At 44.1% G+C, this 24,332-nt stretch overlaps 1 protein-coding gene across 1 annotated transcript; it reads right to left on the reverse strand.

Moving 5' to 3' along the window:
- Positions 1-19: 19 nt before the first annotated feature.
- On the reverse strand, positions 20-23,805 carry Cth (cystathionine gamma-lyase). Its single transcript, XM_051195730.1, has 12 exons — positions 23,630-23,805; positions 20,014-20,095; positions 19,410-19,505; positions 17,929-18,038; positions 15,549-15,680; positions 13,626-13,683; positions 12,984-13,061; positions 11,052-11,204; positions 10,015-10,136; positions 7,808-7,860; positions 3,525-3,663; positions 20-605 (listed from the first exon to the last, which is right to left on the reverse strand). Exons 1-12 carry the CDS (start codon positions 23,792-23,794, stop codon positions 597-599), a joined length of 1,197 nt encoding a protein of 398 aa, XP_051051687.1. The 5' UTR covers positions 23,795-23,805; the 3' UTR covers positions 20-596.
- Positions 23,806-24,332: the final 527 nt, after the last annotated feature.

The raw sequence follows: 24,332 nt of genomic DNA on the forward strand, positions 1-24,332 counted from the left end.
GCAGTATCAGGGAGCGGTGCATTTGATAATTAGATTTATTTGAGAAAAGTAACCAATATCAAGTATGTCCTTTAATCGCTAGAATTTCACAGTTGACATTTCAAATATTTGATTTTTGGCTTGTGGTAATTAAATGAAAATCATCACTATCAATATTTCAACAGGATGGAAAAAGTCACAGTTGATTTAAGAGCATTCATTTAATCATTTAACTTCATACAACATCAACACTAAATTATGACATTGTAAGCATGATTACATCTTAGGCTGTGGGAAAAAAGGAAAATAAAAATCAGCAACACAGTGCCCCAAACAGCACAATTCTCACTTCCTTGGATACAAATGTAGTGAAATAACCAAAATGGCATTGACAGAGACAACCTGTCAAGTTAGGAGAATACAAACTAAAGACAGTCCTTAACAGCGAAGAATCCCAAAAGGTTACAGCTGTAAACGTCATTCATTGGGTGCCTTAAAATGTTCTCTGGGAAATTCTGCAAATGCTCCTCAATGGCCCATCCAGTTATTTTGGAAGATCGGAGCCCCCCAGATGCAGCTCCTGAGGGCAGTACTGGAATGCCGGCTTCAATCCAACCTCAAGGGTGCTGTATCAAAAATGCATGGGAGAAAAATGTCAGTGACCTCCACACTCCTACCCTGACAGCTCATTCTGAGGCTCCTGCACATTCACCTGTGTCAGCTGTAAGAAAGTGTCACCTTCAGAGGTGACATGAGGACAGCTTTCTTTAATTTTGGTGATGGTCAGATTGTAACTGCTGTGGCTCCAGATTGGGTCTGTGGTGGATGGAGAAAGGAGTTGGGAATCAGATGCCCAGTACTGTGAGAGCCCGAGGTGCTGGAGATGAGACCAAATGTGTACCTGAAGTCCGAACCATCAATGTGCTCAGAAAGGCTGATACTGTGCCAGGGGATGTTGGGTGACTTGGGGGCTTTTCTTTCTTAGCAAGGGTAAAGACCAGCTGATAAGTCGACTCTATACTGAGGGGCTCAAAAAGGACTTGACAAATTCACAGATGTTGTCCAGGCAAGTATCAGGAATACTCATCCTCCTACAAATCTCCGGTGAGGTCACATTCTGGCAGAGAAACACTTAAATGTTTAGTCAGGCAATGGTGGCACAGGCCTTTAATCCCAGTACTCAGGAGGCAGAGGCAGGCTCTCTGAGTTTGAGGCCAGCCTGCTATTGCTATACAGAGTGAGTTCCAAGACAGCCAGGGCTACACACAGGAACCCTGTCTTGAAAAACCAAAAGAAGAAAAAAAAAAAAAAGAAAGAAAAGAAAAGAAAAGAAAAAAAAATGTTCTGCATCCTTAATTATCAGGGAAACTACTTTGCAATTACAACCTATACCAGCCAGCATGGCCAATATCAATGAAAACAAATGAAAGCTCATGCTGGTGATGATGAGTGATAGAAGGAACACTCATCCATTGCTAGTGGGAGTGTAAACTTATACATCCACTATGAAAATCAGTGTAGTGGTTCCTCAGGGAGATGGGAATCAATCTTCATCAAGATCAGTTATGTCACTCTTGGGCATATACCCAAAAGACACCCACTCAACCATGTTCATTGTTACTCTATTCATAATAGCCAGAAACTGGAAACAACCCAGATGCCCCTCAACAGAAGAATGAATATAAAGATAATGGTGCATTTACACAATAGAGTATTACTCAGCCATTAAAAAAGATGAAATCATGAGACTCACAGGTAAATGGTAAATGCATAGAATTAGAAAAAAAAATCATCCTGAATAAGGCGGCTTAGACCCAGATATGGTATGTACTCACGTATATGTGGATGTTCGCTGTTAAGTCATTGACAAGCAAGCTATAAACTGAACAACCACAGAATTTAGATAAAGTGTGAGGGGCTAGGGAAAAGGATAGATCTTCCTAAGATCTATCCTAGGAAAGAGAAATAGAATAGATAGTTATGGGTGGGTAGGGGGTGGGGGCTGCAAAGGATCAAACAGGGAGGGAATATGAGGAGGGACAGCTAAAATTAAGGGCCATTTGAGGGGTTGTATAGAAACCTAATACAGAATCAGCTTCCTATATTACATATGTATATGAAGGCAATCTACATGAAATAGCCAAGTAACAGAAAGACAGAGCCCCAACTGGGCATGTCCTGTGAACAAATGGAGCTTCCAGTGTCAGGAATGGGTTGCATCTAATCGAGTTCTTTAGGGCCAAAAGGGGCCCATGAGTACCCCCAAACAACCCAGGCTATTGGTAGCTCTCCATGAACTGACAATAAGGCCCTACTACTGAAGACAACACTTAGACAACTTACTGAACATGAAGAAGAGGAGCTGGTGCCTACTGCTCCTCTAGTATACTAGTATATAGACTACTATTCATAGTACTGGAAGGATCTGTGCATGCTACCAAAGGAGAAAGGTAAACACCAATCCAGCTGCAAACCCTTTGATCTACAAGAGTGACCTGCCTACAAGATGTACTGGTGCGACATCAGTACTAAGTTTGTAGGAATAACCAACCAATACCTGATTTGAGCTAAGGCCCATCCCTTGACATGGAACCCATGCCCAATGTTGTTTGGATGGCCAAGAACATGAGATTGGACAGGGTAAGGACCTAGGGGAAAACCAATTACTACTGTTCTGATTAAGGGACGGAGCAATACAGTGACTACCAATGACATTCTGCTATACTCATAGACCAGCATCTTGCTCGACCATCAGAGACGCTACCTACTTCAGCAGATAGGAACAAACACAGAGGTCCACAGGCAGACAATATGCAGAGTGAGAAACATTGGAAAACTCAGCCCTAAGATGGATATCCCCCTCAAGTCTCCCCTCGGAGCTCAGGGAAACTGTGGACAAGCAGGCAGAAAGAGTATTAAGAGCCAGAAGGGATGGAGGACAGCAAGGAATCAAGGCCTTTTAGACACAACAGGGCTGGCACATCATGGGTTTGAACCGCAGAGGGCCATAGAACTGAGAAAAGCAGATGCATGTCCCATCCCTAAACCCAGGAGCTAGCTCTACCTGATAGACACTTGCTATTAAAAAAATGAGTTTTCTCCAAATGAGTCTCATTGGGGGAAACAGACCACTCATTTGTTTGCTTGTTTGTTCTACAGGTCCTTTGTGTGTATATTATGGTTTGAGGGTTTTACGGGATTCCTATGTATGTAAACAAGTGTGTTTCTGTGTCTATAAGCATTTCTTGTGCCTTTCCTTTGGCCATTTTTTATTTGCTTGTTTTGTCACCATCTGATTTATTTCTTTTGACTTATTTATCTTGTATTACTATTCCTTAGGCGCCCACTTGTTTGCTAACAAAGAGACAGAAAGGGTGCAGATCTGAATAAGAGAGGGAAGGTGGGGAGGAACTGGGAAGGGTAGAGGGAGGGAAAGCTAACTAAACTATTCTTTATGAAAAACATCCATTTTCAATAAAAGAAAAAGCAGGACATGTGTATACATGCTTGCGTACAGATGCGTGCACACACCCAGAACAACTCACCGCTGCCTTCAGAGCTTGATCCAAGTCTTCCAGAATGTCCTTTTCATCCTCTAGGCCCACAGACAGTCGGATCAGTGTGTCACTGATCCCAAGGGCAGCTCTGTCCTTCTCCGGCACAGATGCATGGGTCATGGTTGCTCTGGAAGTAAACGTGAACAAATTTCATCATTGCATTGTGCCGGCGGAGGCATATTTCTAGCTGAAATGTCGGCAGTTATCTACAGGCCTCTTCTGGCTCCTTTTCTAAAAACTTTTATAATTTTTCAAAGGCAAACCGAAATTAAACAATTTATTATCAAACATACCTCTTCTTGTCATGATTTTAAGTGAAAACCAGGAGTGCTTATGACATTACTTACATGTCATAAAAACGTGTTGAAGATAGCAATTTGGAACTCGGGTAGGAGAGAGACCAGCTTCCTGTGGATTCCACCACCTGCCCTAATGAGGCTTGGGCTGAGACCAAATTGATCCTACACTGCTGTTTACAAGAAACCCTAGCAGAAATTCTAGCGCAGAACACACGGGAGAAAGGCCTGAGGAATTTTCCTAACTAGAAGCTAATTGTCCTCAACAGCTGTAAAGTCAGACTTCCGTTGCTTTGTGCACTGTAGGAAGAATCTGGAAGAGATGAGGTATCTTCCTTATGTTAGAGGATGAAGGAGACACTGAGGAAAAGCAGGCAAACCTACCCAACAAGTCTTGGCAAGATGGGTTGTGTGAGTTCAAGGGAGGGTCAGCCTGAACAGACTGAGAGCCACACAGAGAGGCTGTGATGCCCAGGCCCAATGTGTCTTCTCTGCCAGAATGCTTTTTACAGCCCTCAGGCCCTCGGAAAAAGCACCGAGTTATACAGCACACACACCCACGGTAACTTCTTTTGTTGTTCTAAGGAAGGTTTTTTTTTTTTTTTTTAATTTTTATGTATGTGTATACAATTGGTGGGAGTGGCCCAGGACGCATGTGGAAGTCAGAGGACAAATCTGTGGGGCCGTTTTGTCCTTCTAGGAATGAACTCAGGTTGCCAGGCTTACACAGCAAGTGCTTTTACCTGCTGAGCCCTCTAAGAAAGTGTCCAGGCTGTTTTTGTTTTGTTAACTTGACACAAGCTAGAGTATTTGAGAAGAGGAAACCAAAGTTGAGAAAATACCTCCATGCGAATGGTTGGCCTCAGTGCAAGCCTGTGGGGAATTCTCTTAACTAATGAGTGAGCTTGGCCCACCCACATCTACCCTTAATTAGGAGGTGCCACCCCTGGGCTAGTAGTCATGAGACATATGAAAAAAAGCTAAGAAAGACACAAGAAGCAAGTCAATAAGCAGCGCTCCTCCAGGGGCTCTGCATCAGCTCCTGCCTCCAGGTCCCAGTGATTGAGCAGTGACCTGCATGTTGCACACTGAAAAAAAAAAAAGCCATTCTTTCCCACATTGCTACAGAAACCAACCCTAAGACAAGAAGTTTTTAGATACTAACATCCTCCTGAAAACACTCTGCCCTGACATGTTCTTACTTCCCTAAGGGAGCAGGCACACATCCAAATCCAAACAGCCGTGGACCTCAGAGAACAATACTCTTAGGAATGAACCATATTCCAGGACTCTCGGGATGTCTCACAAGGTGGAGGTTCTTTCCACTATAAGCTGGTGGCTGAGTTGCATCTCCAGAACCCACACAGTGTGGGTGTAAATCCATAGAGTTGTGCTCTGATCTGCACTTGCGTGCCTTGGCACACAAGCCCCCACTCTCCCACACAGTTATAACAAAAGTTAAGAAACGCGTTTTCTCACCGGTGTATTCCCTCTCAAAGTAACCTGAGCTGAAGACCTCTTTCCTTACTAACAGCAGCACCAAACTATGGGGTGTGTGGATTCTCCTTCTGTTGTTTTGTTTTGTGAGACAGGGTCTCACTGGCTGTCCTTGCTTTTTTTTTTTTTTCAAGGAAAATTACCATTGGGTTTTTTTCATAATGATATAAAATATAATAAGACAAAAACTACTACAGAATAGGACAAAACTTTAGAAAGAGTCTAAGAGAAGGAACAAGAAACAGAGACCCACTCATTTGCACACTCAGGAGTCCCATAAAAACACTAAACTGGCAGCTACAATATATACACAAACAATCTGTAGGGTAGAGAGAGAGAGAAAATATGTAAATAAAATAAACATAAATAACAATAGATTTTAAAAAGCAAAAGAAAAAGCCTTGACACAACATTATGAGACAAAGAACCTCCAAAGATGCTACTGAATTCATTCTCTGTTGGCCACCTACTGCTGAGCAGGTAGCCATTACTTATTAATGATTACAGATCGAATATAACTTCTATCTTAAAAGTAATTTGTAAGCATCAGTTGATGTACATAAAATTATCTTAATTAGGAAATACTAGAAAGGTATGAATTGTGAGCACTCAGAAAGGTGAGTCTTCATGGATTGTGTTCCAATAAGTAAGACAAAAATAGAAATATCAAAGAAAATAAGGAGGGAGGAGAGGAGGTAAGAGCAGGTATTTAAAACGCCTCAGATTCAGCTGTAAGGCATTTTCTTAATGATCATTTAATGGGGGAGAGTCTGGTCCCCTGTGGGTGGTACCATCCCTGAGCAGGCTGAGCAAGCCATGGGAACAAGCCAGTAAGCAGACTTCTCCATGTCCTCTGCATCGGTTCCTGCCTCCAGGTTCCTGCCCTGTTTGAGTTCCTGTCCTGACTTCCTTCAGTGATGGGCTATGATGTAGAAGTGTAAGCCAAAGAAACCCTCTCCTCCCCAACTTGCTTTTGGTCATGGTGTACTTGACTGAGACAGGTATGAAGTGTTTTCTAAGGGTGTCTGGGTGGGAGGCTCTACTTGCTTTCCTCTCATCATTGCCCCAATCACAACAGTGATGGTGGGCCCAGAATGAAGAGTGGCCAAACAGACAAGCCCCGACCTAAACATACTTATCCCGCCTGAGGACTGAGCAGTGTTAACCACAACCCCTAATAAACCAGGAAGGATCTCTTTTTAAGGAGGAAGCCTTAAAGCTCGTCAGATTCTCCCTACAACTGTAAACAGGAAGTATGCCTACGCGCAGGAATCTGAATCTTTAGTGCGGTGCTTCCAAGACACAGCCTTTGCTGAGCGTGCACAAAAATACCACGGAAGAAACAGCTCATGAGAGCTGGGTGTGGTGATGCACAGTGTACGAGCCACGCCTTCGGAGCTAGATACAAAATAGTCTGTAATAGAATGTCATCCCTGGCTGTAGGGCAAGTTTTAGAACAAACTGAGCTGTTTGTCCTGCCTCAACAAAGTAAAAACAAACAAAACAACAACAACAACAAACCCAAAACCATGTTCACTGATAACAGGTAGACTGGCCAATAGCTGGGCAGGGTTAGGTGGGAGAATCAGGCTGAGGACACCGGGAAGAAGAAGGGTAGAGTCTGAGGAGTCTCCGCGAGATGCAGAAGGATCAGGAGATAAACATGCTAAAACAAAAACAAAAAACAAAAAGGTACCAGGAGGCATGGCAAAGCGTAGATAAAAATATGGGCTAATTGAAAATGTAAGCGTTAGCTAGTAACAAGCCTGAGCTATTGGCCGAGCATTTATAAGTAATATTAAGTCTCCATGCCCAGTATTTGGGAACTGGTGGGCGGGAAAGAAGTCTGCCTGCACGGACTGCTCAGTAGGTCAGGTCAGCAGTCGGCAGTAACCCGTGCCCTATTATCAATTTCATCCTATGGATACAAACGCACTGCCCAATTTGTCAGGAATGTGTCAGAGTTCTCTGCACTCTTGCGTGCACACACACACTGGAGGCTGAGGTCCCTCCTAGGAAAGCTCCAACCGTAAACCTGAAGTGCGCTCACTGATGCAAAGTGAGCTCACTAACCACCAGTCCAAGAGCCAAGAACGTTATCAATAGCATCGTGGGACTGTAAAATATCTCTCACTGTCTTGTTGCACCTGACTCCCGATGTACCTACCAGCATATTTTAAACTTGCCTCGACATACGCCTTTCTTTGTTCTGTAAAACTACAAAAACCCCGAGACACTGCTTCCACATTGGAACGTGGAATTTTGGGTTAACTTAATCTCTGTTCCTGGGTCCATGTCCTTTCTCCCTTTAAGACGAGAGCTGTGGTTTCTATGTCAACAGATGAGAGAGGTACTTGAGACAGATGCAGCAGCTCAGCATGAGACACAATGCAAAGAGATCAAGATAATCAACTATTAAAAATAAAGACTAAATGAATGCGATGCAATAATAACCAAGAGAAACAAGAGCATACTTACGGAAGCTCGGCCAGACTCTCATAGCCTCCCAGGCTCTCAGCCAGAATAAACAGCTAGCAAAGGAGACAGGAATTTAGATTACCCAACAACATAATGCTAAATTCTGAAAATAAATCTCTTTGATAAAATTTATCCGGCTCAGGAGTGATGAAAAGTGATAGGAATTATGATGAAACAAGAATCAGGCAAAATACTAAGAAAAAGTCAGGATTAAGTCTAAGACAATTATATGTAATGCCTTCAAACGTTTAAATCACTTCAAGTGGCTGGGATTGGTACCCCAGGATTACCATCCTAGGCTCAAAAGACAGAGACAGGATGACCTCTGTGAGTCCTCCGAGGCCAGCTGGAGAAACACGGTGAAACTTTATCTCAGAGAACTTTACAAAGGTCTGGGGGTTGCAGCTCAGTGGTAGAGAGCTGGCCTGTCTTCGTACAGGACCCTAAGTCTCATCCCCATAAATGGGGATCAGTCAATCAGTAAATCAATCAATCATCAATAAACTGACCAAAGTAAGTTTCCTACATCAGCCTGGTTTGGATGATAATTAAGCAATCTGCAGGTATTTAAACATTATGCTTAAAGGTAGATGGTGGCTTATACTACCACCAAGGAGGCAGAGACAGAAGAGTAACTACAAGTTCAAGGCCAGCCTGGTCTACATACCAAGTATTAGGGTTCTAGACTATAGAATGAGTAAGGCCCTGTCTTAAAAACAAAAGCCACAGTAACTACATATATACTATTTACATATAGTATATAGTATACATAACTATATACATATCATACTTAAACATTATTTACATTAGCTCTAAAATTTAAATTTTTTATCTTTAGAACTACCTCTGTCGTTTCCCTTTAAATAAATATTTTGGAATGTCTACCATTATCTACACTAGTCAATATGTAGCACTTTTTTTTTTTCAAGACAGGGTTTCTCTGTGTAATAGCCCTGGCTATCCTGGAATTCCTTTTGTAGACCAGACTGGACTTGAACTCACACAGATCAGCCTGCCTCTGTCTTCTGAGTGCTGGGATTAAAGTTGTGCACTAGCACATCCAGCTATACAGCAACTCTTAAATTAATTGTCCCTTTAATTGCCCATGGAGAAGGGGAAACTTCTTGGCCCAGCCATTGCTTTGATTTGCACATGGCCCATCCCAAGGTTCCCTGTGTGATGTAATGACAGGATGGGCGGATCTTGCAGAGTAGAGTCTCTTGGAGGGTAGCTGTCAGGGCTGCCACCCTGACTCCTGCTCATTGGATGAGTGGTGCCTAACATCCAGGACCCTCCTGCTCCTGTCTTCTTGCTAACACGTGGATGCTGACAGGCAGATTGATCCCTTCAGCCACCTTAACTATACACTGAGAGACCTCCCTGCTTTGGGTGAGGTGGGTCCCTCCAAAGTTCATGGGTTGGAGTCCTCAATGTGGCATGCCTTTAAGAAGTGGGGCTTGGTGGTAGACTTTTTAAAATATGTATAATTTATTTTTATTTTATACACATTGGTATTTTGCCTGCATGCACATCTGTGTGAGAATGTCAGATCTTGGAGTTAGATAGTTGAGACCTGCCATTTGGGTGCTGGTTCTTTGGAAGAACAGCCAGTGCTCTTAACCAATGAGCAATTTTTCCAGCAGGTGGGAGACTTTGAGGCCACTGAGGGGAGAACTAATCAAGATACTGCTGACTGCCATCAGAACAAGCCTGCCCCCAACTGCCATTGGCCTTCTTGACTGGTGACAGCTCTTACTCCCACATATGATGACATCTGACAGTGGGCTCTCAGCCCAGGGCACAAGGAAGGGACCGTCTAACTCTGATCTGAAATAAACGTCTACTTATAAAGTACCCTGTCTCCAGCATTTTGTGACCGTAATGAAAAACCAGTCTTGGGTATTATGGCAGCAATAAGGACTACAATTGCATTACAATGCCATAAAATTTACTCCTTTTTATTGAGACAGATTCTTACTGTGTTGCCTAGCCTCATCTCAGACTTAGAGGAAGGATCACATGATCCTCCTGCCCCAGTGTCCCAAGTCGCTAGGACTGCCTAGCTTACCTTTACTAAATGTCAGAAGTTAATACTATTCCTTGTAATATTAGAGACAGATTTGACTCAGAGAGCTTTGTTCTATCTTATGGGAGTGGTGAGTATGAGCCACTATAAGGAAGTCTCAGAGGAAGAGTTGTGAGCTTACCTTCAGATTCTTGAGGAAAACCTCAGCATGCCGTAGGGCACCCTTGATGTAGAAGGTGACCATCCCCGGGCAGCCTGAGCACTGGCGCTTGGCCAGCTCATGCTGAGGGTGAGAGGGTAGCCCTGCAGACAGAGCACAAAAACTGCCTCATTCTACAGCCACACACACAACTGCAAGGGAACAAGTTCACCGCTCCCTGAGCCAGCTTCGAGAAAGCCCGACTGCAGAGTTAGACACCTCTGCACCCTCCCACACCCTGGCCACATCGCCTTTCTTGACACCGTCAGCATGCACTCTTCCATTCAAGGCTTCTGCATGTCTGCACTCCCTTGTTAACTGTCTCCATGAGGACAAATCCATTTATTTTATTAATATTGGATTCATAGTCCTAGAGAAAAATCCAGGCCCAGCAGTTGTTAGATGCCTCTGGAAATACTCGACAAATAGGGTTGAACACAGATCAGCGCCCTTCTCCCTTCCTGTACCCAGAACGTATCGCAGCAAGCAGTGTTTATCAAATAAACAGGTAGAGAGATCTGAGCTCACACATTTCTACTCTGACTTACCCAGTTCCCTTGAATTCAAATCTTACAACATGGTCCCATAGCCATGGGACTAAGAACAAGGTTGCAAAAGCTCACAGACAGCTTAACTAGTAACTGGCAACATAAACTCAAGGGGTGAGAATGAGTCTGCTAACCCACCTAAAAAAAGGGTGTTGAACTGAAAGGGGGGGGGGAATTCTGGCACATTAAGTCGAAGTGGAACAAACTCACATTAGATTGTAGTGTTGAACAATTGACTGGCAGGGTCATGAACCAACAAACCAAGAATTGACCTATGACTGGAGTGCACCTGACGCCCACTGCCTCCCGGCCAACATCTTGTCTATCCACTCCCGATTGCACTCCTTGCAGAGCCTGTTACAAAGTAACAATAACCAACTAACAATGTAAAATTAAAGGAGAAACTAGGAAAGAGTGAACCACATACAGTGTTAAACTCTACCGGGCTGCTTAGAACTCAGGCTGACATACCAGGGTAAATAACCTTTTCTACCCGGGGATTTGACTCCAGGAAACGGGCCACTGCCATCCCATTCTTGAAGTGTTTCTCCATCCGGACCTGCAGAGTCTTCAGGCCCCGGCAGCAGAGGTAGCAATCAAAAGGGGAAGGAATCGCCCCGATTGCTGGAAAGGGGACAAGGGACATGTTAGCGTGAAGGCAGCTCAGTGCTCAAGGGATTCCCCTGGGTCTTCTTTTCCAATCTAGCTATCAAGCTCGACGTTCGTATTTCAGGATGAAATCTCCATGTCGAACGGGAGCATGGAATGAAGACAAAAATGCACTTAGAGAGAAGTGCTTTAAATCAGAGAAATGGGTATCGTGTAACAAGGAAGCCAAGGTGAGGCTTTTGGCTGTGAGGAAACAGCCCTGTGTGGTTAAGTGACATGACACGTCACATGGTGTGGGCCCTCACGTCTTTGAAAATCTGCCGCGTGGTTATGATTGTGCTACACAATCAACTAACTAACGCTCACCTCATCTTCATTTTTTTTCTAAGTTATGTATATACATCCATATGTACATATGTGTGGGCTTGTGCATGTGAGCGCAGTGCCGGCAGAGGCCAGAAGAGAAAGTCAGATCCTGGGAACTATAGCCACAGGTGACTGTGAACCCTGACGTGTGTCCGCTGGGAACCGAACTGAGATTCTCCGAAAGAACAGCTCCAGCTCTTAGCTCTTATTTATCAAGCAGTCTGCCCACTCCCCTCCTCAGCCCCCTTGCTTCTAGAAAGGCATTTGCTGTGGGATAGTCCTCTTGTTCACTGTAAAGATCTGTCGCTTGGATTGGTTTAATACAATGCTGATTGGCCAGTAGCCAGGCGGGATGTGTAGGTGGGGTGACCACACTAAGAATGCTGGGAAGAGGAAGGGTGGAGTCGGGAGTCGCCAGCCAGAACGCAGAGGAAGCAAGATGAGAGTCATGTGCTAAACATAGGTAAGAGTTACGGGTTAATTTAAGTGTAATAAGCCTGAGCTACCGGCTGAGAATTCATAACTAGTATAAACCTTTGTGTGGTAGTTTAGGAAGCAGCTGTCAGGTATTTGAGAGCTGTTGGTAGGACAGTAACTTCCGCCCATAGGTATTATGATTTTTAATCATGCCTGTCTCTTCTCTGTCAGACTGTAGTGATCACCTATATAGGAGGCAAACTGAGCAATCTACCAGGAAAGGTCCTTAATGTACGGAAAGGCGTATGTTTAGATCTCCAGTGCTACTCACACCTAACCACCATCCCTGGGGCTTATGTAGATGAAAGCCAACATTTCAGTGTTTAAAATAATCCACCAAGCCTTAAAAACTCACTGCGGTTTTAACAATTTTATTAAGCAAATAACAGAATTCACTCCTTAAATGATGCCACGAAGTCATAAAATCATGCTATGCCGTAACTCTATTTATTTGTTTGTTTATTTATTTATCTGAGACAAGGTCTTACTTTGTGGCCCTAACTGGCTTGAACCTCACTATGTAGACCAGGCTGGCCTTGAACTCTCAGAGATCTTCCTGCCTATGCCTATCAAGTGCTGGGTATAACTACGATTTTATAGCCTTTTCTCCTTCTCTCTCCCCACATGTGTTACAATATTCTGTGGAAGTGCAAATATCAAACGTAATCTCTGGTGGCATTATAAGAACCCAGGCTTAGGGAGCTGGAGAGATGAGCCTGTTCACAAGAATGCTTGCTCTACAAGAATGAGGGCCTGAGTTAGGATCCCAGCACCCAAGAGGAAGCTGGGCATGGCTATGTGCACCTGGAACTCCAGTGCTGTGCTGGGCACTGGTACTTGGACACAGGTTTGAGTAGTGACCTTGCCTCAGATGACTAAGGTGGAAAGTGTCTGCTTCTCGATGGTACACACACACCACAGACAAGGAAACCCAGGCTTTTGACCACTTACAGTTCTGCAGGAAACGAAGTCGATCATTGAGGTCATCAGAATTAACAGACACTAAGCCCATGATAACATCACTGTGGCCTAAAAAAAAAAAAAAAAAAAAAAAAAAAAAAAAAGAAACAAAAACACCACCAACAGCAATTTGTATTCATTCTCCATTTCATAATTTCCAAACCCTGATTTCTGTCTTGAAAACATCCTAAGGGGAAAGGGTTATCTTTGAACATTTTAAGGTGGACTTCATCCAGTTTTATAGCAGTGGCTATATAAAAGCAGTAAAGTAAAAACCATAAAAAGAGTCAGTGTCTTCAAGCTGCCAGCAAAATGAAAGCACAACCCCTTACAGTAATCCCTATGAGCCAAGAATGCAGTTTTGTCTATGAGAAATGAGATTCTGAGTGTGGGGACATACACCTCAATGCCTGGGACGTAGGGAAATCAGAAGTTCAGGCTAGCCTTGGCAAGTAGTGAGTTCCAGACTCGCCTCAGCTACATCCCAATCGAAGCACTTCTTTTTATTTTACTTTTCAACGTAAGTCGCAGATAAATCCTACACCACAGCAGAAGGGTTCAAAGTGCCAAGCCTCGCTAGAATCGCCTATCTATGGAGAAGAATGTTTAAGATGCAGGCTATGCTCATCTTACCATTCATGTACTTTGTGGCAGAACTCATACAAATGTCAGCACCCAGAGCCAAGGGTCGCTGAAAGAAAAATAAAAACAGACAGACATTTTTACCATCTGAAATGCACCATTCCATCCACTTGTGTCTGTTGCCTCAGATCCCAACTGAATCCATCTCTACCCTGCTGTGTGAGATCATGAGTCTGCTCCTACATCTCCTTCTACCAAAGAATCATCCAAAAGAAAATAGAAACAAACACAGGAACAACCCAAAATAAGACTTGGCTCAGACTCTGAAGTTGTAACTTGCATGGAAACAAGAGGCAGGCCCAGGCCAAGCCTTCCTACACCTTTCTTTACAGCTGTTAGCCGGCCCTGAGTTTATTGCCTGCAGCTCAGATGCATGTATTTTACGAGCAGTTTATGAAAGCATCCCGCAGTGTCGGTGCCAAGTGAGTACAAAGTTCTTTGCTTAGATTTTTAATCATCAAAACCTTACAAGGCATAAGGTGACTGTTAACACTTGACTGTCTGAGTTTCTGATTGCTAATCACTCCTTTATTACACAAGTATAAAGTCACGAAGAAATCTGTAGAGGCAAGAGAGAGGGCTCGGTATGACCTGAGTTCAATCCCTAAAATCTAAAGTTTGAAGGAGAGAACCAAATCTACAAAATTGTCCTCTGACCCCCGCCTCCACACTAAAGCACCGACACATACAAGTATGAATAAAAAGTTTCCAAAAGGAAATTTGTCCAGATCATTCTCCTGTTCTAAGGTTAATGCCAATTGATCATCCTTGCGTCTTTAAAACACAGCATGTATGGGTTTTCTTCAGACAAAACCTCTCTAGGTAGCTCACAGTAACTTAAAACACCCATGGCTGTGGGTGGAATGTCTCTGTGTCCCCCATGCCACGTGTTGAAACTTAACGGCCATGCCATCAGGACTCTGGGTGATGAGTACCTGATGGCAGACTCAATGTGAAAGGGTCAGAGCCCCATTAGAGTCCTAGAGAGCTGCCTGGATTCTTCTCTCATTAGAACACAGACTTGGCCCTGCACAGACTTGTTGGACTTGTTGGTCGTAGAACTAACTGTAAGAAGCAAAGTCCTGTTCTGAGGCCACCAGGGTTACAGTACCATGGCACAGCAGACAAACGGGCTAAGTCATGACATAAAACAGATGGAGTAGAAATTCCTTATTTAATGTGGATTGATGACCAACACTCAGCCATGATATGGAGGGCATTAGAGATGCCTAACAAGTCATGTCTTCACATGCTTTACATAACCTAAGAGATCAGGGAGGGCTGCCTAGATGATGTTCTAAAATCACATGCCTATGTGGAGACGGGATACAACAAAAAGCAAAATCCCCAGTCTCTAATCACCAGTTCTAAGGGCTCAGAACCCAACCCTATAGAAGGAAACTTCTGGATCTCAACTCCTAATGGCTCCTGGTGCCTCACCCCACATAGCCAAGGTAGGGTCAATGTTATGAGTTTACTGCCTAACATCTTCTCTATTCAGACAGAACTCACCCCAAATGGTCAAAGAGGCAAGAAAGCCAGTTAGTCTTTCTTACCTGCTATAAAGAATCCTGTTACTTCTGAGAGGCATAGACTCTGAGAATTCATCCACTGTGTTTCTGTCCATACTGCCTATTCTTATCAATTATGGCCTAGAAAATGTGTTTACTCCTATGCTATGGGCCCACTGTTCCCAATAAAGCCTCCAATAAGATAGTAACACAATTTTGAGATATTAACAAAGGCGAAAAATGGCCAAATCTGATTCTTTTTTTTCTATTCAATAATTGTTATATTTCGATATACAACTATTTTGAGTTTGATAATGATTTTACTATAGAGTAGTTCTTCCTTTCCTAATTACAGATAAATGTGTAGTTTGTTAATCACAGCAAAAAACCCTTCCCTTCATACCTGGAAATATGGAGACATGAAAGTGTTGTCTACAACCAAAATGATGTCTCCACGCTTATGGACAATGCGTGCACAGGCTTCGATGTCAGTCATCTTCAAGGTTGGGTTTGTAGGTGTTTCAATCCAAACAAGCTACAGAAATACAGCCAACAACAGTATGTAAAAATATACTACACACACATACACACACATCTCACATACCACATTGTAGAAGGCTAAGCTTCAACAATGAAGGTAGAATGGTTAGGTTTGAACCTGAGCTTTCCCTATAAATTTCTGATAGGCGATTGCTCTGCAAACTCCCTTCTGTCTTCCTCAAGTCCTCATCTGCATAAAGAGGTCGGTGATATTTATCTTACAGAAGAAAGACATGGTATCTGGAGCTTCTTTGCTCAAAGACAAATTATAATACAGATTGTATAAAAATATATCCTGGCTCTGGGGAAGTAGCTCAGTAAAGATCTTGCCTAGCATGCACAAAGCCTGGGATCAATCCCCCAGAACATCATAAACCAGCACTTCGGTTGAGCAGAAGTGGCGGCCTTGCAGAAAGCTAGGTTCGCTGATGGAGCTCAGACGTACTGCAACCCAGCCACAGCACGCACCCTCAACAGGTGCATCTGCCTTCAACTGTGTAACGTACAGCTTTCTCTTATAAGAGCTAGTGACTTCTCATTACCTGCATAAACAGACAAGAAGTCTAGTTAAATACACTCTCTGACTGGAAGTTCACTATTAAAACAAACAAACAAAAAAAAAAACCACCTGTAATTCCAGTTCTAAAGGATCCAATGCCCTCCACAGGTAGCAAACATACACATGGTATACATTTGTCCATGGAAACAAAACACCCATATGCATAAAATTATATTTTATTTAATTATATATATCATATATATTCAAATATATGATATATTCATATATATATCATATATATTTAAATATATGATATATTCATATATATCATATATATTCAAAAGCAAAGCCTGTATCAGAGAAAATAAAGGGCCAGCAAATAACATTTGTGAACAAAATTTATCATACTCATGATCTGATTTCTTCCTTTGGAAAGTCTCAGACCAGCTATTTGAATAAATTCTTTTCTCTCAAGCAATATGAAAAGACAACTTCCTTGAAAACAAACCTTATTATTAGCCCCAGTTCTATTCTAGAAAGAATTGTTTGTGTGAAGGATTTCTACCTTTTAGCATTCACTACCACATGAGCTTGGGTACGAGTTTAACATTTGAATCCTTAACAGAAAGGTTCACTCATAAAAGACACTGGCCTTTCACTCCTGCAGAATTTAAATGAGGTCCCCAAATACCACATCTGATATTCAGGCGCTTCCACAGCACACAAGCTTCCCAGGGCTGAGATCAAAGTCCCTGGACTGGGGGGGGGGGGGTATGTGGTCTTTGAACGATGCTATGCTTTGATAGCTTGGTATGTCTGAGAACTATGTACTCTTGAATTTAAAATTTTTACAAAAAAAAATGGATAGAACTGAGAGATTAAATGCACAGTAGCTTCTAACATAATGCACATTTAAAAATTAAACTTGTTAGAACACTGACCTGCCCCTAAAAGACGGAGGACACTCTTAGAAGGCCGTGCCTCTCTGCAGCTCTCTCAGGCTGAGTTGTGACTAATAGCAGTCCCTGATTTACCTGGCTCATTCATTCTCTTTGTCGTGTATACAAAGTTGAACCTAATTAAGTCTGATATGCCCTTTGTTCTTGGGATTGCTGTGGGATTTACTTCAGAGAGGCTCCCCAGCTCTCCCCACCACTGCAGCCATTTGTCCCTGCATGTCTCTCTCTCTCTCTCTCTCTCTCTCTCTCTCTCTCTCTCTCTGCCTCTCATTCTTATGTGAACATGTGTGGGTCTACACATGAAAGTGTGGGTACCTACGGGAAGGACAAGGGCATCAGGTACCCTGGAGCTGAAGTTACAGGCAGTTGTGGGCCCTCCAGTGTAGGTGCCGGGAACCAAGTTCAGGTCCCCTACAAGAGCATTACATGCTCTTAACCACTGGACCATCTTTCCAGCTCTGCCCCCTCCACATTTTAGAGAGACATCTCTCCTTCCTTTTAAGGCCCTGTTGTGTGGTTTTCAACATAGTGTACTATTTTCTGTCTAGTACTGTTTTCTCCCTACCTACCTCAAGGCCCAGTTGGAATCCCACTTGAGAATTTGTGTGTGCGCTCCAGATAATTACGCTACCAAGCCATGGAGACTCTAGCCCGTGTCAATCTCGGTGTTTCCAACAGCTTCAGTAAAATGTCTTTTAGATTTAAATTGCATCCTCTAGTGAGCAGAGAGGACATAAGTAAAGAATCACAGGGAAAACAATCAGGGTCAAAGGCCAGCTGGTTACCTTGGTTTGTGGTGTGATAGCTTCCTCTAGCAATTTGGTATTGGAACACTCCACAAAAGAAATCTTCAGCCCAAATTCTGATGCCACCCTTCTGAAGTATCTGTTGGTGCCTGCGGCAGAAGACAGTCAGACAATACACAGAGAACACAATGTCAGGAGGCGTCTGCTCTTTGCAGACCTGCCCATTCCCAAAAGGAGGAGAATTCTCAAAAAAAAAAAAAAAAAAAAAAAAAAACAAATTGCAACCAAAAGCAAGTTCACTGAAGCCAAAAGCAGCATGGATGGTTATTTGACATACCACAGAGCCAACCAAAATAGACGCGATACATGCAAGTGGCAAGGAGCAGAACCATTTCTCAAACTCCCTTTCTCTACTCTTCCAGCATGGAGCACCTTCCCTCCCTGACACATGCCGTCTGTAGAAATCTCTGCATGTACAAGCATGTATGTTTAAGACAAGGGTCCGGATAGTAACAGCCAGAAGAACGTGAAGTTTGCTGTGAGACTGCATCTCCTAGAAATGTTGAGAGGCTCATCAACATGGCCACCTAACCAAGACACGAACAACAGTGAAACCAATGGACGTGTTAACATGAGAAAGGAAAACCCATGAGGCCTCAACCTTAGACAGAGAACTACAGACAATTGGAGAATGCTGAGAGGAGGAGGAATGGTCTTCCCCAGAGAAGAGCCCCCAAGTTGGTTACCCAATACCTTGAAATCATAAACAAACAGGTAACATTGTAGGGACTGAGCAAGTTCTATTCATGTACGCAATACACATACACACACACACACATTTATACATACATACATACATACATATATACACATACATGTGTATGTAACAACAATCAAAGAAAAAGAGACAATGAGTTTGAGAGAGTACGGGTAGAAGGTTGGGTGTATGCGTGGGGAAACTTGAAGTAAGGAAAAGGAAAAATGATGTAATTATAAGTTGACATCAAACTCACTATCTAGCCCAAGCTGGCCGATTCATGACAATTCTGCCTTAACCTCCTGAATGCTAGAATCACAGGCACGAGCAATTATTATCAGTTTCTTCATAGTACTCAACTCTAAAACATCCCTAGTGCGACAAGCAGGTGGAAGACTCTGGCCACCAAGCATGGCAACTGGACATCTGGACCCACGCCATGGAAGAGGAGAACTGATTCTCAGAAATTGTTCTATGGTGTTCATCGGCACCATAGTGGCATCACGGCGTGCCTGTACACAGTATGTGTGTTGTGTGTTCAGAACCAAGGCTGTGGTGTGTCTGAAGGCTGGTCAGCCCCTATATTCTTGTTCCAACTCTTCAAAACATTCTTATCAGGCAGCCTCTTATATGGAACATGGAGTCTGAAACCCACGGCGGTGCCTGCCACACCCTAGAAAGAACATAGTCCCCCAAACAGGCAACGGCGCCCATTGCTATCTTTGCAGCACCTAACACACCCTGGGAATGAGAAGGCACCTACCTCCATACACTTCATCTATACAAATGACTTCATCTCCAGCTTTTAACAGGTGGATAATCGTCATGGTGGCAGCTAGCCCCGAAGCAAAGGCCAAACCTATCATAAAAAGCAAATTCAAGTAAGAAAAAAAAAAAACAAAAACAAAAGAACAACAACAACAAAATAAAAACCCCAAACCCAAAATCTTAGCAACAACCCAGTGCCATCTGCACTGTGGTTCCCCTGACTGAGCCACCGCCGCCACCCCTCAGGGGTCCTCTGATTAATGTCACGCTCTTTCTCTTCACTATTCTGACCATTTGGCATCACTTATACCGAAAATACAAAGGTCCTGGGAGTGAATTCCTTCCCTTTGAGAGCATATTATCAATAATTTCTGGTTTGGTGAATGAGCCATAGTGATAGCCTCAGGTGAGGGGTGTAATAAGCTCTGCCATTCTGCTCTGTGCCTATTTACTGCGAACTGGTGAGGACACATGTGCATGTACCAGCTGCAGAGCAAAGCCAAAGGCTGCACTGTCTCCTATTTTCTACCTCCTGTGCTTCCGTGGTCCTTAGACACCTAAACAGAATCCAGCTTTCACTGTAGGTGCAAGTCTCTTACTGTGTTTTGCCCCGTCCAGAACAGCCACTACTTTTTCCAAGCAGTTCCTTGTGGGATTTCCAGAGCGGCCATATACAAAACCCTGAAAGTAAGAAGAGGAAGATGATTTATTCATCATCTTAAGAGCTCCTGGTTAGTATCGGAGCCCAGTGAAGACATGGTCACAGCTACAGGCCAATCCACCATAATTTCTATTACCTAGTTACGGCACACTTTGACGTAAGATACAAGAAAAGATGACCAAAAGGGGAGCTGGAGAGATGGCGACGAGGTTAAGGATGCTTACTACTCTTTCAGAGGACCTATGTTCAATTCCAAGGATCCACATGTCAGCTCACTAGGTCTGGAACTCCAGTTCCAAGGGTTCTAATGCTCTCTTCTGGCCTCCACAGGCACTGCATGTATGTGGTACAGAGACACATGCAGGCAAAACACCTATGTACATAAAATAAAAATAAGTAGGAACAATGTGCCTGCCATGGGTTAGAATGATGTGTCTGCCACTTACTAGTTTTGTACTAGTACGTAAAAGACTCAACATTCTATCTGTCCATTTGCAGTTGGAAAAAAGAGCACACGTCCAGTTGCAAAATCATGAGGATGGAGTGGAGTAAGGCACACATTCCCGGGACATACACCCACAACATGTGCTAAACACTAGATGCATGGCAATTCTTAACATTGGCATGACACTGCAATTATGTCAGCCTCCCCATCCCCTAATAAGATGGATGCATTAGAAAAAGGGAATTGCATGAGTCTAGCCTGTGTTTCCCTTCCCAGGATGTGAGTGATGCGGGTTCGTTTAGCACACAAGAGGGTTGAACAAGTCATTCAAGTGCTCAGGGTTCAGACCTTAAGTCTATAAAAATGACTCAAAACCATAGGAGGAAACGATCCTCAGTGAACATCCTCTATGAGTGGATTCCTGAAATATTGTGTCAGGCTCACTTTATACTTAAGAATCATGTAAGCATCTCATTTAGCCTTGTGACCTACATGGAGAAAAGTGAAGCCAAATGTTGTAAGACATGGGGAATGTGAGGGTGAGAGCCAATTCTGGGATCTGAGCTGGTGTGATCACACACACACACACACACACACACACCTGCAATCCCAACAGAGGCAAAGTCAAATCCGTGAGTTCAAGGCCACCCTGGGCTACCTAGGGACAGACTATCTCAAACAAACAAAAACATCCTATACTTTTCTCCCCTTGGCTTATACAGCATATCACTACTTAAATGCTTGTTTAGGACTCAGAAGCTTCTAGTATAAAAGTAGTAATAACTGTAAATGTTTCCCCCTGTGTACATAAACTGGGCATACATCCTTCACAGAGCTCCAGCTGTCTTCAACACCCAGCACTGTCCCCAGCTGCTAAACTCACCAAACCGACTCCAAAATGCTTGGTTCCTAGAGCAGCTCCATGCTTCATAAATATTCGTAAGTGTGCAGATGCCTAACATCCGAGGTAGGAGGGCTTGTTCCGTTGGCAAATTACCTTGTGCATGCATTCATTCCATGGCTTTTCAAATGGAACTAAAGGTCTCTGATAATTCTCATTGCTGCAGTACTACTATCTTTTGGAGATTCTGAGCACATACTGTATTTAAACCAACCCTGCTTGCTCTCTGAACCACTTAAACATTAAGACCACACTGGAACACTCAGTTCCTACAGACTGTTCCATACAGGCAGCAGGCCTACATAGGAGGGCCCACCACTTGCTTGGAGGAGGTGGTGTATACATTTGGAATACAAATCAACAGCTAGGAGTATCCTAACCTGCTGCTACAGTTAGGATACTTGGAAATTTACCTCACAGAACAAGGGATGTTTGTGAGAACTTAACACACAAAGGCAGTTTCCGGACCAGCCAAGACCTGGAAACGTGCAGCAATTGCCTTACTCACTGTTGTCCTCTGAACCTTGGGCAGCTTTTAATACATCAAGACCCATCTAGTAAGCCACCAGAGAGGAATATGCCATGAGTGTCACAAGACTGCATCTTACAGGCTTTACGGGTCACTTGCGTTCGAGTCTGGGTCAGTTTCCTTTTCTATAAAAAAGGGTTTAACACCTACCCTCTGGCCTGGCTGCTGTAGTCAAATGGAAATAGCAAGACAAGACATGAAGACTATAAACACCCACTGTGATGTGTGGGTACCACACAGTTTACAACAGCGACAGCTTATGTGGTATGTCCTGTTATTATCCCGGCGGTTTACACAGGGTCAACTCAAAGGCTAGGATGCGTTAAATAGCTTCTTCCCAGTTGCCCAGACAGAAGAGCTGATGCAGGAATTAAAACCCCTGCACTCCTAATCACCACAGAGCCATACCGCTTAGATCAGTGTTTCAGATCAGTGATTCTCAACTTGCTGTGGTGACCCCCAACCATTACATTATTTCTGTTGCTGTTTTATAACTGTGACTTTGCTACTGTTATGAATTGCAATGTGAGTTCCTGATATTCGACCACTGTGAAAGGGTCTTTGTGACTCACAGGCTGGGAACCTCTGTCTTGGATGATGAAATGTCTCCAACTATTGCTTAGCATAGCTTTAATGTGGCGCCATGCAGTCAGATGGCAGAAAAGAGGGGTTCAAAGGCAAATTAAAGCCTAACTTCATTGCTCATGAGCCTTGGTAACCGTAGGTTACCCTAGTGCTGTCGATCCTATATCTCAGCTACCTCAATCTGACACTGAGACCTTAGTTCAGGCGAGGTTCCTTCTTGTTATTATTGGATGAGACTACATGTAACACATAGACTCCAGGTATGCATCTGGCCAGTAAGTATTCAGTAGCTATTAACTGAACACATTCATCAGAGCTGATCTTAATTCTCTGGAGTTTTCATTATTTAGTGTGTGTCTGAGTGTGAACGTGTGTGTGTGTGTCTGAGTGTGAACGTGTGTGTGTCTGAGTGTGAACGTGTGTGTGTGTCTGAGTGTGAACGTGTGTGTGTCTGAGTGTGAACGTGTGTGTGTCTGAGTGTGAACGTGTGTGTGTCTGAGTGTGAACGTGTGTGTGTGTGTGTGTGTGTGTGTGTGTGTGTGTGTTGGAGGATAACTACAGGAGCTGGTTCTCCCCTTTCACCATATGGGCTACAGAACTGAACCGAGGTGGTCATGTTGGTAACGGCACCTTTACCTGCCGTGATGAAACACCACGCGTTTCTTTCACTGCCCTGTAACCATTCATCATGGAAAGCAGTCAGGGCAGGAACCCGGAGGCAGGAGCTGATGAGAGGCCATGGAGATATGCTGCTTACTGGCTTACCCTTCTTACAGAACTCATGATCACCAGCGTGGGGGTGGGGGTAGGGGGTCCCCCATTCACAATGGACTGTAAGAAAATGCCCCAGTGGCTGGCCTGCCTGCTCAACAGCCTAATCTTCTCGAGGCAAAGTTGAAATAAAACTAATCAGCCACCTCACCAGCCCAGGGCCCTTCGTGTTTCAAAGGAGGACTGGCTACCGGTGGCTTCGTTGCTACAGAATTCATCAAATTTCAAACTCTGATTTTTAAAAATCGCAGAGAACACCCACGAGTCCCGGGCACTGTCTCAGTTCATCCAGTCTGCTCTGCCCTGCCCGCCCTGCCGCTCACCGAGGATTGGCCCGGCGAGGCCTGCTTGAAAGTGGTGGCCAGAGAGATGGGCATCACCACGGGGCGAGAATTCCATTGCTCGGGATCCTGTGCCGCGTGGATGGCCTGCGTGGCAAAGTGCTGGAAGCGGGGCAGGAAGCCGCTCGGAGAGGCGTTCTTTTGCATGCTGCGGCCGGGGAGAGCAGGACTTTGCGGAGCGTGAGACCAAAGGGAGCTTCGCGTTTATATCCAGAGCGGGGCGTGGCCGACGCGGCCAATTAGCGCGGGTCCCGAGGCAAAGCCATTGCCCATTGGCTGGCCGCGGAGGTGTTGCCAGGGCGTCCCTGACCCGCCCCCTAGTGGCGCCCAGCAGCTCCCACCGAGTGAGCAGTCCAGCTGGGTTCTGGGCACCCTTTGCCGGCAGGGTACAGAAGCGGGTGTGGGTGCCTTGCAGGACCTCGAGGGCTGGAGTCTCTCAGGGATGAGTCTCCGCCTTCCGACTCCTCGGATCCGCGGTGTCCCCAGCGCCTGCGGTCCTACCCTCGCCAAAATCAGGCTTTAAAGTGGAAGTTTTGTCCCCCCACCCCCAATGACACAGCCTTGACCTAATTTTAATCCATGTCAAGGAACTGGGGAGTTTAAGGCGTTTCCAAGTTTTCAAAATCGAACCTAAACTCTGAAACACTGTAGAACAAATTTAGAAGGCATCAAGGAGCATTTTTTT

The sequence above is a fragment of the Phodopus roborovskii genome, unplaced genomic scaffold, assembly GCF_943737965.1.
Source record: "Phodopus roborovskii unplaced genomic scaffold, PHOROB, whole genome shotgun sequence".
Taxonomy (NCBI): Eukaryota; Metazoa; Chordata; class Mammalia; order Rodentia; family Cricetidae; genus Phodopus; species Phodopus roborovskii.

Excerpts from the sequence above, each read along its gene's own strand:
- Cth (XM_051195730.1), bottom strand. The coding sequence starts at position 23,794 with ATGCAAAAGAACGCCTCTCCGAGCGGCTTCCTGCCCCGCTTCCAGCAC. Across the intron at positions 13,684-15,548 it reads TCATGTCTCCATATTTCCAG|CGACCCTTGGCTCTGGGTGC; the intron begins GTATGAAGGGAA and ends TTTTTCTTTCAG. Across the intron at positions 10,137-11,051 it reads AGAAAAGGTTATTTACCCTG|GGCTACCCTCTCACCCTCAG; the intron begins GTATGTCAGCCT and ends CTCTGTCTGCAG.